Genomic DNA, 14,187 nt, shown 5'->3' with positions numbered 1-14,187 from the left:
ACCCCAGCCTGGGCAACAGAGCAAGACCCTGTCTCAAACAAACCACCATTAGCTTCAGCACCAGAAGGTAAATAGCCAAAATTTTTAAAAGCTTACACATTATTTTTCATTTTGCAGTTCTAAAGATCAGTCTGTAGGGACTACCAACTTCCAAACTTGTTTGAAAGTTACCCATTACAAACTTGTTTAAAAGTTACCCATTACCATTCTAAACAAAGGAATACAATGACAAGTTAGTGTTAGAAACTTCAGTTTCATTGAGTCCATATTTTTAAGTTACTAACCTGGAATCAAAAAAAGCCAAAAGTTGGTCAAACTGTTTCTCCACAACTTCTATAACTCTTTCTCTTTCCTCTATCGTTTGCTTCTGCATGTGTTCAAGCGCCTGGAAAAAAAAACAAGACAAAAACTTAATTTGGGAATTTTTATTTTGTAGAAGTTGTAGAATTTTGAAAGTAAAAGGTACTTTCTAGACTCTTCAAAATAACACAAGAGGTAAAGAGATAATAATATAAATAGAATAAGTCACAAGGTTCAACTTTAAGTTTTACTATTTGTGAGCAAGACCGTATCTTTTTGTTTGTTTTACTGAGACCAGGTCTCACTTGGTTACCCAGGCTGGAGTGCAGTAGGCTGAGCATAGCTCACTGTAACCTTGAACTCCTGGGCTCAAGGGATCCTCCTGCCTTGGCCTCCTGAGTAGCAATGACCACAGGCACGTAGCCCCATGTCCAACTAATTTTTTTTTTGGCGGTGGGGAGGAACAAGGTCTCATTATGTTGCCCTGGCTGGTCTCAAACTCCTAGCCTCAAGTGATCCTCCTGCCTTGGCCTCCCAAAGCACTGGGATTACAGGTGTGAGCCACCACACCTGGCCTTACTGGCATTTTCTACTGATAATATGGCAACAAGACCTAAAAAAAATCCACTGATGAGTGTACTAAATTTTTTTCTTTTCATCATTACAGGAAACAAGTCATTTTAAGTAGCTGAATTTCTCTTTGATAGGATCCTGTGGATTAAAAAAAAAAACCTTAGAAACCATACTTGAATTAAAATGTTAAGTATTACACAATCTTAGTATTTTTGAAGTTTTAAGTACTGTTGCTTAGATCCATGACCCCTTCTTTCCTTTTGATTCTTCCAGTTTAGAATGGGAATGTGGAATGTCTATCTTATTCCTGTTTCACCAATGTATTTTAGAAGCAACTAAGTTCTTGTCTCGTTTCACAGGCTCATAGTGGAAATGAATTTTGCCCTAGGATGAATCGTATATCGAGTCTTCACCCATACCTAACTTAGAAGGTGAGATTTTAATTTTTATTAATTTTTAATTTTTTTTTTTTGGAAACGGAGTTTTACTCCATCAACCAGGCTGAAGTACAGTGGCACGATCTTGGCTCACTGCAACCTCCGTCTCCCGGGTTCAAGCGATTCTCATGCCTCAGCCTCCCCAGCAACTGGAACTATACAGGTGGGTGCCACCATGCCCAGCTAACTTTTGAATTTTTAATAGAGATGGGGTTTAGCCATGTTAACAAGGCTGGTTTTGAACTCCTGACCTCAAGTGATCCACTTGCCCTGGCCTCCCAAAGTGCTGGGATCACAGGCATGACCAAGTGAGCCTGCCCAGAAGGTGAGATTTTTATATTTACAATTGATGCTGGAATGGGTTAAACTTTTGGGGATGTCAGGATGGGGTGAATGTATCTTGCATGGAGAAGGACATGAATACTGAGGGCTAGAGAACACTCTGTTTTTAGTTGGATTGTGTCCCCACTATCCCAAATTCAGATACTGAAGTCCTAACCTCCAGTTAATTTACCACTGATTTGCTCTTCTCCACTGTATCTGGTACTAATTATTGCTTATCACGGGTGACATTATTTTTTCCCCTTTTCTCTCAATGTTGTTTTTTTCTCTCATAACTCTTCTATTACTTTTATCGTATTTCTCATTCCTCTTGAGAAATGACTTTTGATAGTGACCCTTAGCCAATCAAAAATGTCATGTCCTTCTATGCAAAAAAGCAGCCACAACATAATCAGCTATAACCTTTTGAACTCCTTAATTGTAAATTTTGTTGCTAGGTGCTGAAGAACTTGTTTTGTGTCACCAAATGAGAGAGTCTCTTTTGGAAGGTGGAGTAGGAAGAGAGAAAGAGACTCACTAAGGGGGATACAGCCAAACAATCAGCAAATGTTGAAAAGATAATCTGCAATGCTTCTGAGACAAAATTCAGCTCGTAGCAAGTAGAAGTCATGGTTCCTTATTAAAGCTGGAATTTTATTAAGTTCCTAGCACAACAATGTTATAAGACCAATCTTGGCAGGCTATGGGAAAAGTTTTCCATTCTTTTTTAGATTATCATGCTTAATAACTCAGTGCTAAGCTCTAACCTCAGTGGTAACATCTCCAAATGTACACACTTAAAGAGGACATGCTTCACTTCATGATAGAATTTAATCCTGCAAAGTGCTTACTTTTCCAGCAATGCTTAACTGTTCAAAATTATGGTGTGCTGTATTCAATGCTTCATCAATTTCTTCTGCAGTATTAGTGTCCTAAGAAGGGAGGGAAATCACATACAAATATAAAACTAAAAAACAGATGCCTAGACATATATATATTATAGTTGCAAAAAATTCAGGCTACCGTTTTGGTTACAAAAGCAACATAGACTCACTACAGAAAAGTGAAAACAAGCAACAAAAATAACATTCAATCCTGCTAACCTGGAGATAAAAACCATTCATATTTTAGAGCTTTAGTTAGACCATTCCAGATTTTTTTCATAAAGATATTTTTTTTAATGGGATAATGCCCTGTAATTACCTTTTCAACTTAAAACTACCTTGAACAATTTATCATGGCAATACATGTATACATATAAAAATTATAAACAGTTCTTAAGGAAAAAAAGATTATAATTTGACTCCATTAAGATTTACACTTGAAGGAAAAGTCAGCAAGATTAAGTGCTTTCTCCCCTTCCCCAGCCCATTAATGATTTTTTTTCTTTTTTTCTTTTTTTCTTTTTTTTTTTTGAGACAGAGTCTCACTGTTGCACAGGCTGGAGTGCAGTGATGCTATCTCTGCTCACTGCAACTTCTGCCTCTCAGGTTTAAGAGATTCTCATGCCTCAGCCTTGCGAGTAACTGGAATTACAGGTGTGCACGACCACAGCACCACACCCAGCTAATTTTTGTACTTTTAGTAGAGATGGGGTTTCGCCATGTTGGCCAGGCTGGTCTTCAATTCCTGGCCTCAAGTGATCTACCCGTCTTGGTCTCCCAAAGTGCTGGGATTATAGGCAGGAGCCACTGCACGTGGCCTCCATTAATGATCTTAACACAAAAACTTAATATCATTTTGGAGTTTGTTCTATTTCTAATCTTAATACATTATTTAAAGTTATCAGGAGTAGATAAAAGGTAAAACTCTATCTTCAGCAATAACATTAACAACAACAAACGTAATTAGGCCTTTTGGTTGCCATTAAAATAAGTGAAAAATCACATTTAAAATTTAAAAACTCATGCTTTACATGTTTCACAGAACCTGGATTCAATAACTAGTTTCAAAGGGAAGAAGCTACACACAGGTAAATATCAAGAACTTTGAAACAGAGTCAGTCAAAGGTAGAACAGGCTGCCTTGGAAGAAAAGAGAACTGTCTAAGCATAGAACAAAAGAGATTCAAGTAAGAGGGTGGGTTTACTTCTGTCATGTATAAACTTCCAAAAGAATCTATAATTATAGGAGAAGAAAGTTGAGCTACTAGAGACAAAGTCAAACGTTTGCCTTCATCGTACTTCATGACCCATATGTTTCATACCAACATTACAGCTGATGAGTTCAAAACAGTCTTGTCTGTGGAGGCTGAACTTAGTAAACCAGTAGTTAGCTGATCAGCAGTCTTCTTAAAGTCCTGAGAACAATTCTTTATCCTGAAAAGTATCAAGTATATTATTTTATTTTTTGTGACAGGATCTTTCTCTGTCACCCAGGCCAGAGTGCAGTGGCACCATCATGGCTCATGGCAACCTCGACTTCCCAGGCTCCAGCGATCATCCCACCTCAGCCTCCCAAGTAGCTGGGACCATAGGCATGTGCCACCACACTCGGCTAATTTTTGTATTTTTTGTAGAGATGAGATTTCAAAATGCTGTCCAGGCTGGTCTCAAAATCCTAAGCTCAAGTGATCTACCCACCTCGGCCCCCCAAAGTGCTGGGATTATAGGTGTGAGCCACTGTGCCTGGCCCACGTACATTATTTTAAATACCAATATTACCTCATCAATCAATGTAATGGTTTTAATCTTCTATTCAGATTTTACCATAAAAAATAATTCATATAATGACTTATAAGAACATGTACAGTGAATTATCAATTAACCATAAGTGGGAAGAGAGAAACCATGAGGAAATATGCTTTCACACAAATTTTAATTAAAAAAAATTCCAAAAATAATGGCTTATATACTGTGTTTTAATTTCTTAATTACTGGTCCTTATGTGGTATTTTTTGGTACAGATGTTGATAATCAATGAAATGTGATAAGCTCACCAATTAAGTAAGTGTTTATATATACAAATGCCAGCTATTAAAAAGAAGGTACTTAACAAGTCTGGAGAATTAAAAAAAGGTAATGAATTTAACTAAGCAAGTTAATTGCAAAGAAAAAGTTAGTTGCATTCTCTAGTCTATAGAAGCCAGAGTTTTATTTATTATCTGTTTTAGAGATGGGGTCTCACTGTGTTGCCCAGGCTGGTCTCGAACTCCTGGACTCAAGTGATCCTCCCACCTCAGCCACCCAAAGTGCTGGAATTAAAGGCATGAGCCATCATGCCCAGCTATTTTTATCTTTATATCACCATATTGGCTAGCACACAGTAACTAGTGTTTGCTGAGTTAATCATCAGCTTACAGCTTATGGAGGAAAATATGATGTTTAAATGTTACAGAGAAAAAATACTACACCAAATAATTTTTAAACATTCTATTCTTTGAAAAGTGAATATTCATGTTCTTAAAAACATGAGTGCATTAGCCCTGAGGATTCCATTACTGAATTCCTGTTTCAAAATATTAAAATCAGTAAATGAGTCAAGGATTACTATAATTTAAAAATATACAACCATTTTAAAACCAAACTGTACCTTAGAGAATAGCAGTTTCTAAAATAGATATAATTGACATAAATTTAATTTTTAAAATGGTTATTTGGAACAAATTTGGGTACTTTCTGATTAGGATGGATTCATATACCTCTGAAAGTAAAATTTCACTTTGCAACTCTAACAGACATTATACATATATAGATAAGAGTACAACCTGGTTTGACTGGCATCATGTGTCAGAAAATTTCACACACAAGTAGAGATCTCGAGTTTGTCTTGAGAAAAAAAAGATGTGGCAACATTGGGTTGGTCTTAATACATACTAATAACTGGCTACAGCTGAGTAGGAACTGCCTCCTTCGGAGGGGGTGAGCCCTCATCATCTACCGCAAACCTCACCACTCATTGTTTAAACTCAGTCGACCTCACCCAGTAAGTTAACTGCTTAATTCGTGTAGGTGTTCAAATTTGGGAGCCCTAAATTTGATAAAAATGGCTACTCCATGGGGACTCACGATGAGCCAGAATGATTCTAAAAGATTTATCCTAATAACTCTATACATATCTCATGGAGGAAGTGACCAGTGGTATAGGAGTTGGGAGCAGTACTGGTATTCAATAAACCTAGGTTTACATTCTGGTTCTGTGAATAACCAGCTGTCAGACTTTAGCTAAGTGGTTTTACTACCCAAGCAAATGGCTAAAACCATTCTTTTGTTTTTTTCTAAGTACTCATTTAGGTCTGCAAAGAGAAGCTACGGTGGTAATGTGAAGTGCCAGGAATTCTAGACTGAATAATTTTGAGTTTTAATTGAATACTTAATGAACAACTATAGCATTAAGGAAGAGTCTGACAAGGAGCTACACAAAAGAACATGAGAATTAAATAAGGCAGTAGAAATGAAGATAGATTATGGACATAGGAGATACTATAGAAGTCAGAATCTGCAGGAGGTAAAATGAATGTAATAGAAGGAACTAGAGTGATTTATAAATACTTGGTGCCCTTAACAAAATTGGAAAGTTCCACATGAGATTTTTCCTTGAAAGAATCCTATTTTTTATTTCTTGCATAGTCTACTTACCATATTAAATATGCTTTTAAAAGTTTAGTTATATACAAATTACCATCTGAGTACAGTTCCAGGAAATTGATCAGAAGATCCTTTAACACTTAAAAAGCAGCAAAAATCAAACATGTACTGTAATAAACATTACATGTTTACTCTGTGTCCCAAACCAGAGATATAAAGGGGAATAAAATGTGGTCCATTCCCTTAAAGGGGCTTACAGACTAGAAGGAAAAGACATACAGAAGCATTAGTAATTAAGTGAAATAATCAGTAACATAGATACTCATCTCTGGCTGGGTGTATTTAAAAAGATATTACTAATTCAAAAAGAGAATCTATTAATGCATACATGTATAAAGTCTTATACAACAATGGAAAAATGAATAAAAGAACCCCAAAGGTATTATTTTTCCTTTTATAAATCACTTCTCAAACCAACTCTTCACAAAGTCTTCCATTGTACCATACTTGCACTACTTTTAAGAATCAAGAGAAGCTGGGTGCAGTGGCTCATGGCTGTAATTCCAGCACTTTGAGAGGCTGAGGCAGAAGGATCACTTAAAGCCAGGAGTTTGAGACCAGCTTGGGCAACACAATGAGACTCCATGTCTACAAAAAAATTTAAAAATTAGCTGTGCATGGTGGTGCATGCCTGTAGTCCTAGATACTCCAAAGGCTGAGGTGAGAGGCTAGCTTGAGACCAGGAGTCTGAGGCGGCAGTGAGCCATGATCAAAACCACTGCACTCAAGCCTGGGTGACAGAGTGAGACCCTGTCTTTAAAAAAACTTAGAATTTTAAAAATTTTTAAAAAGAATCAAGAGAGAACTAAGTTACTTTTTTTCTCTATAACTTCCTTCCATCCAGCACAAGTAACTTTAGCCAGTGTACTCTCAGCCTTTCTTGATGTGGTAATCCTTAACATTTTTTCTTTCTTTAAATAAGGACAAACAAATGCTGCTTCTTTAAAGAGCTGAAGTCTCCATTCCACTGACAGCTAAGATGAAGTATGAACTTAGAGAGCATTCCATAAACAGTAGGTTAGAAATGCAGACTTAAGGATGACATTTTATCAATAATTCTAAAACTATTTCAGTAACACATTGACTTTAAATACTCAAATAAGTACACATGGAACATACGTCTTAGGCTGCAGTTTTTCCATTATGGAGTCTTCTTTAATATATCCAGCCATTGGGTAGTAGCGTTGTCTAGTATTTACAGCTGTAGCAACCTTAGGACAAAATAAGGTTTAAAAAAACAAAGAAAGTCACCCGATAAATTATGTCTATCCAGAACCTAAACAACTATTTAAGTGTGCCATTCATAAAGTTAATGATAACCTTAAAGATCCTGAAATCCCCTGTAAATCAAGGAGAAAACCGTGCTTATATGAGTTTTTGACCCACTTTAATTTTTGGAAGCAATCACGAATTTGGCAACTATTAATTAATTTTTAATTAACCAAAACACTTCATTCTACCATAACTGTAAAGGAAATACTAGCAATACTTTCAATTTTACTTTTAAAATGTTAGGCCAGGAATGAGGGCTCACGCCCGTAATCCTAGCACTTTGGGAGGCAGAGGCGGGTGGATCACCTGAGGTCAGGAGTTCAACACCAGCCTGGCCAACATGGCAAAACCCCATCTCTACTAAAAATACAAAAATTAGCCAGGCATGGTGGCAGGCGCCTGTAATCCCAGCTACTAGGGAGGCTGAGGCAGGAGAATTGCTTGAACCTGGCGAGGCAGAGCGTGGAGGTTGCAGTGAGCCAAGATTGCATCACTGCACTCCAGCCTGGGTGAAAGAGCCAGACTCTATTTCAAAAAAAGTGAAAAAAAAAAAAGTAATATATGTTCAAAACTCTAAAATATTTAATTTAAAACTTTTTAAAATCATGTGGTTCAATAGAATTCCTAAAGTCCACTGTGGCCCACAGACACTAGATGAAGAAAAATCCCTGCTCGAGACAGTGTTCAAGTAAAATGCCGTTAGAAATAGAAGAAAGTTGGATAGTTGATGGTTGACTTTTTTCTGAGAACAGTTTTCTTATGTTCATTTATTTGAGGCCCTGCGGTCTCTGATTTTTTCCCACATATTTTAAAAGCCACTCAGATCATGAACTGATACCTGAAAGAAAAATGAAGAAGGCAGAAGGAAATGCAACATCATTCTCTGGGTGCCTAGGTCCTACAAACTTGGCAAACTATCTCATTGAAACCTCACAATACAATACAAAAAAGAAAGAAAAGGAAACTGAAGTAAAGCTGAAGTATGTCCTCTAACTTCACTCAATCAATTAAAGGATAAGCCAGGATGTGAAACTGAAATTATCTTTTTCTTTAAAATTTTAGATTCAAGGGGTACGTGTACAGGTTTATGGCAAGGGTGTAGGGCATGATGCTGAGGTCTGGGCTTCTGTTGATCCCATTACCCAAACAGTGAGCACAGAACCCAACAGAAAGTTCTTCTGCCCTTGCCTCCCCTCCTCTCTCTAGTAGTCCCCAGTGTCTACTGTTTCCACGTTTATGTCCACGTGTGGCCAATGTTTAGCTCCCACTTTAAGTGAAAATGTGGTACTTGGTTTTCTGTTTCTGCATTAATTTGCTTAGGATAATGGCCTTCAGCTGCATCCATGTTGCTGCAAACAACATTATTTCATTCTTTTTAATGGCTGCATAGTATTCTGTGGTGTATACGTACAACATTTTCTTTATTCAACCCACCAATGATGGGACGCATAGGTTGATTCCATGTATTTGCTATTGTGAATGATACTGTGATAACCATATGAGTACAGGTATCTTTTTGGCAGAATAATTTATTTTCCTTTGGGTATATACCCAGTAATGGAAGTGCTGAGTCAAATGGTTGTTCTATTATTAGTTCTTTCAGAAATCGCCAAACTGCTTTCCACAGGGCCTAATTTGCATTTCCACCAACAGTCTATAAGCATTCTCTTTTCTCCACAACCTTGACAACATCTGTTAGTTTTTGACTTTTTAATAATAGACATTCTGGTGTGAGATGGTATCTCATTGTGGGTTTTGATTTGCATTCCTCTGGTAAGTGATGTGAGCATTTTTTCATGTTTGTTGGCTGGTTGTATGTCTTTTAAGAAGTGTCTGTTCATGACCGGGGGCGGTGGCTCACGCCTGTAATCCCAGCACTTTTGGGAGGCTGAGGCGGGTGGATCATGAGGTCAGGAGATCAAGACCATCGTGCCTAACATGGTGAAACCCCGTCTCTACTAAAAATACAAAAAATTAGCTGGGTGTGGTGGTGGACGCCTGTAGTCCCAGCTGCTCGAGAGGCTGAGGCAGGAGAATGGCGTGAACCTGGGAGCAGGAGCTTGCAGTGAGCTGAGATGGCGCCACTGCACTCTAGCCTGGGTGACAGAGCGAAACTCTGTCTCAAAAGAAAAAAAAAAAAAAAAAAGTGTCTGTTCATGTCCTTTGCCCACTTTTTAATGGGGTTATCTGTTTCTTTTCCTGCTGATTGAAGTTATTTAGGAAAATTTAACAAGAAAACTATAAGCTGTAAGTAAAGAAAACTTTTTAAAAAATCGCACCTGGCTAGAGGTCATAAAACAAGAACAAAAAAAAAAAAAAAAAAAAAAATGGAGACTCAAACCAGGTTCCTGGAGAGAAAGATTGAATGTCCTAACATCATCTAATATGAAATTAATACAATTCTAAAATACGTATGGAAAAATATATTGTACAAGAACTGCAAAAACTTTAACATCGAATTCAGCATAAATTTATTCCACCAATTAATAAGACTATTATAACACTACTGTAATAATTAAAACACTATGTGCTAGCATAATAAATCAGTAGAACAAAGCCTTGAAACAGACCCAACTCTCTATGAGAACTTAATATAGAATACAAGTGGGATTTCAATTAAATGGAAGGATTACTCAATAAAAGGTATGACGAAATCAGCCAATCATTCTTAAGAATAAAGGTATACCTGCACCTTACATCACATAACACATAAAATAATTAAACATATACCGCCCCCACTTTTTTGTCTTCAGATGGAGTTTCGCTCTTGTTGCCCAGGCTGGAGTGCAATAGTGCGATCTCGGCTCACTGCAACCTCCGCCTCCTGGGTTCAAGTGATTCTTCTGCCTCAGCCTCCCGAGTATCTGGGATTACAGGCATGCGCCACCATGCCTGGCTAATTTGGTATTTTTAGTAGAGATTGGGTTTCTCCATGTTGGTCAGACTGGTCTCGACTCCCGACCTCATGTGATCCACCCACCTCAGCCTCCCGAAGTGCTGGGATTACAGGCGTGAGCTCAGCCAACATATACTTCTTTAAAAAACGTAAGTATTGAAGATATATATATATAACTTTGAGTTAGGAAGGTCTGCCTAGTCAGAAAAAAAAAAAAAACAAAACCCTACCTAGAATTCATGAAGCAGGGGTAAAAATGACTAGTTAAGAAACACTTCTGAATGGCTAAATGCAATAAAATCAAAAGTGAGAGGCTGGGAGAAAACAGTTACACAGGATGAAATGTTAATATTGCTATCACATAAAGTACTCTTACAACTTAGGAAAAAAGACAGGCTGGATACAAGTAATCTCAGCACTTTGGAAGGCTAAGGCGTGACCAGCCTGGGCAACATAGCAAGGACCTAGCCTAGCCACATAGCAAGGATTCACCTCTTCCAAAAAAAAAAAAAGATTATCTGTGTGCAGTGGTACTCCCCTTTAGTCCCAGCTACTACTGGACTGGATGAGGTAGGAGGATTGCTTCAGCTGGAGAGGCTGAGGTTGCAGTGAGCTGTGATCACATCACTGCACTCCAGTCTGGGGCAACAGAGCAAGACCCTGTCTCCAGAAAAAGCAAACAACAACAAACAACAAGTTAGGAAAAAGACAATTCAAAAGGAAAAGATCCAAAGGATCTGAAAAGAGCTGTTAAAGATCCACACAGAAGAGGCACTGATAAGTCAAACATATGAAAAGTTGCTCAACTTCACTGATCATGAGGGAATTACAATTTACAACAACGAAACAGCCATTTTTTACATCAAATTGCCAAAACACTAAAACAAATGTAACAAGCCCAAAATATGAATTTCTTTTGGAGTTAGAAATTACAGAACCTACTGATGGAGGTGAGGTTGAGGAACTGTACACAATTATAGTGAAAAAATTTTAAAACTAAATGTTTATCAATAAAGAAATTAGTTAAGAAAATTATAGTGCTTATTTTCATGAGAATAGATGAAGGTTGCTAAAAGAAACAAAGCAGATTACTAATTGTTATAGTCTCCCATTTTTGTGAAATATACATCTTTGGTGGGGAAGAGAATGTTCTTTCAAGGTTTCAAGTATTATGTACTTAAAACCATGTACTTGTAGCCATGTATTATTAGTTTAGTTAGGTTACGTTTAACAAATCTCACTGAGCTGAATGGTATTTTAAGTCCCTTTTCCCCAAAATTGGGGTTTAAAAACTTTATTTCTATATACCTCCTAGTTCATCACACTTTGGCTTAGCATTTCATAAGAGGTTAATGCTATTATCAGCAGATTTGATGCAGGACATTTCTTCCAGATAGTTTAAGAAAGTATTAAATACAACTAATTTAAAAGATTTTAAGTAAAAACTGCAGAAAGACTCTTAACTTGTAACATATATAATAAAGGTTTTCTTTTACCCCCTATAGCTTGTCATTTAAATTTTATTTATGATGGTGTTTTGCCTGCTTTTGTTGCTTGTAAATGAAAAACTGTGGTCAAATTTAACAAGCATTTATTCTGTAGTTTCTGATTTCTATTTGATATGCTTATCAATGCTTTCCTATCCAAGATTATACAATTATCTGTATTTCTGTCTAGTTTACATTTCTAATTTTTATATATTAATATTTCCAATCATGGGATTTTAGTATATATGAATTATCTATTGATTGGATGATTTATCCTTTCTTCATGGCCCAATGTATTTTAGACTCAGGTCCAAAAGTTAATAAAATGCCAGTATTTCTAATATAGCACCTAGGTATAATCCTATCGTTGAATAAAATCTGTCATTTTGCTGTGCAAAATTACAGAAAGATTAACCATTAACATCAATCAATAGCAGAGAAGAGATGTTATCAAAAACCATTCAACTATCAAAAATAAAGACTGTCAAATAAATGCACATTCACCCAAGCTCAGAAATAAGAACAAAAGGATACCTATTAATCTTGAATGGATTTTAGGCTTACATTTGAAGTAAACAGCATTACCTAGGCCTCTGAAGTTAAAGATAAATTATATGTCTAACGTGAATACAGGAATCTAAATCTTACTTTTTAGAGTAGATACCTTGTTCAAATGTAATAAACTACATTCCTCAAATATTCCATAAATTCAGACTTCACTAAATTTAAACTAGATTCTTCCATTCTCTGTATATCTTATTCCAAATAAATATTAGGTAATAATACAAATCTAAAGTTCAAAAAGAGTGATAACAATTTCAGGAAGGTTTCTTGAATGACTTCCTTTAATAGGGCCCAGCTCACCAGTGCGTCTGAAGAATGTGAATATAGTCACTTGTCAATTACCTCGGCTAACCGTAGGTGGGTGTGGGGATGGGGGAATAGGAACGGAGGATGGGACAGGTCACTCATCTCTAAAAGTTAGAGCAAAACTAGTCAATGATACAAAATAGATTTATCACAACCTTAAAATCAAAATTAGTATTTGTAAACACATTATAAACACTCCTACACAATATCCAAAATCCCAAAAATAGTACAAGTATAATGATTTAAGAACATTAAATGTGAAATTATTTGCCAAGTCTTTTTTTTTTTAATATTAGAACAGGACGGATATGGACACAGACAGTTCCAGCTGCCTGCTCCTTTCCTTTCCCTTCACTTAATCTTCACCCACAAGACTGAATCCATCAGGGATCTACTACCACAACCACAGGAGGAGGGCTCACTTCCTCTTACCCACATAGCCAGCCATGTCTAAGGAGCTCCATGTCAAAAAAAAAAAAAAAAAAAAAAAGGGAAGAGGTTAGGAATTTCCCACAAAATAGGCAGCTACTAATATGTAATTTTTTGTTATAATTTAAACTTTCATTAATTACAATATATGGTTTGGGTTTTTTTTAACCATATTTAACTTGCAAGGCAGTTCATTCAAACCTAAATAATGAAGGGTTATTTTAGTAGTCTGGAAGCTTACGGAGAACAGTTACATAATTCAGATTTGATTCTTAGCAATCCTAGGAGATAAGACAAAGCAGGTATTATATCCATCTCACAAATGAGGAAACCCAGGCTAGACTGACAGAATGAGAACTGCATTCTAGGTCTCATGCCTCCATAGGGTCTGCCACACTTCCACAGAAAACAAATGATACAAAGCCTTATCATCTGATTTACCCAGTAAAACATCAAGAATTTACAGCTTGGCCAGGCGCGGTGGCTCATGCCTGTAATCCCAGCACTTTGGGAGGCTGAGGTGGGCAGATCACGAGGTCAGGAGATCGAGACCATCCTGGCTAATACGGTGAAACCCCCTCTCTATTAAAAATACAAAAAATTAGTCGGGCGTGGTGGCACAGACCTACAGTCCCAGCTACTTGGGAGGCTGAGGCAGGAGAATCACTTGGACCTGGGAGGCGGAGGTTGCAGTGAGCTGAGATTGAGTCACTGCACTCCAGCCTGGGGGACAGAGTGAGACTCCGTCTCAAAAAAAAAAAAAAAAAAAAAGGAATTTACAGCTTGAGTCAACTTTCCAGGAACAATATTATATAAGCTGAACTACACTTATATTTGTATTAAATGAATAGGATATCAAGTAAATTTTATTTTACATCCTTAATTTGTTCTCATTCTTATGGAAAGATTTCAGTCTTAATGACTTCTGAAGTAAAAATTTTAGGCAGTAGTTTTGCTTCTCTACCTTGTTGTATAATGGCATCTCCCAAATGTACATTTGATGACACACAAAGGTTG

At 36.9% G+C, this 14,187-nt stretch overlaps 1 protein-coding gene across 9 annotated transcripts in view; it reads right to left on the bottom strand.

The window, feature by feature from the left end:
- RNF17 (ring finger protein 17) overlaps positions 1-14,187 on the bottom strand; it is a 133,281-nt gene that overhangs the window by 98,707 nt on the left and 20,387 nt on the right. For 7 of the 9 annotated variants that reach the window (XM_055096554.2, XM_055096552.2, XM_055096553.2 and 4 more), the window contains 4 exons: positions 7,336-7,427; positions 3,837-3,948; positions 2,483-2,563; positions 285-385 (listed from right to left, as the gene is read on the bottom strand). In XM_055096554.2, coding sequence (XP_054952529.1) covers positions 285-385; positions 2,483-2,563; positions 3,837-3,948; positions 7,336-7,427 — 386 coding nt within the window. The remainder of the gene's footprint in view (positions 1-284; positions 386-2,482; positions 2,564-3,836; positions 3,949-7,335; positions 7,428-14,187) is intronic. The other 2 variants (XM_055096556.2, XM_055096558.2) reach the window with 1 other exon arrangement.

Source organism: Pan paniscus, chromosome 14, assembly GCF_029289425.2.
Source record: "Pan paniscus chromosome 14, NHGRI_mPanPan1-v2.0_pri, whole genome shotgun sequence".
NCBI lineage: Eukaryota > Metazoa > Chordata > Mammalia > Primates > Hominidae > Pan > Pan paniscus.
The sequence above is the reverse complement of the archived record's forward strand: the minus strand, read 5'-3'. Positions and strand labels throughout refer to the sequence as shown.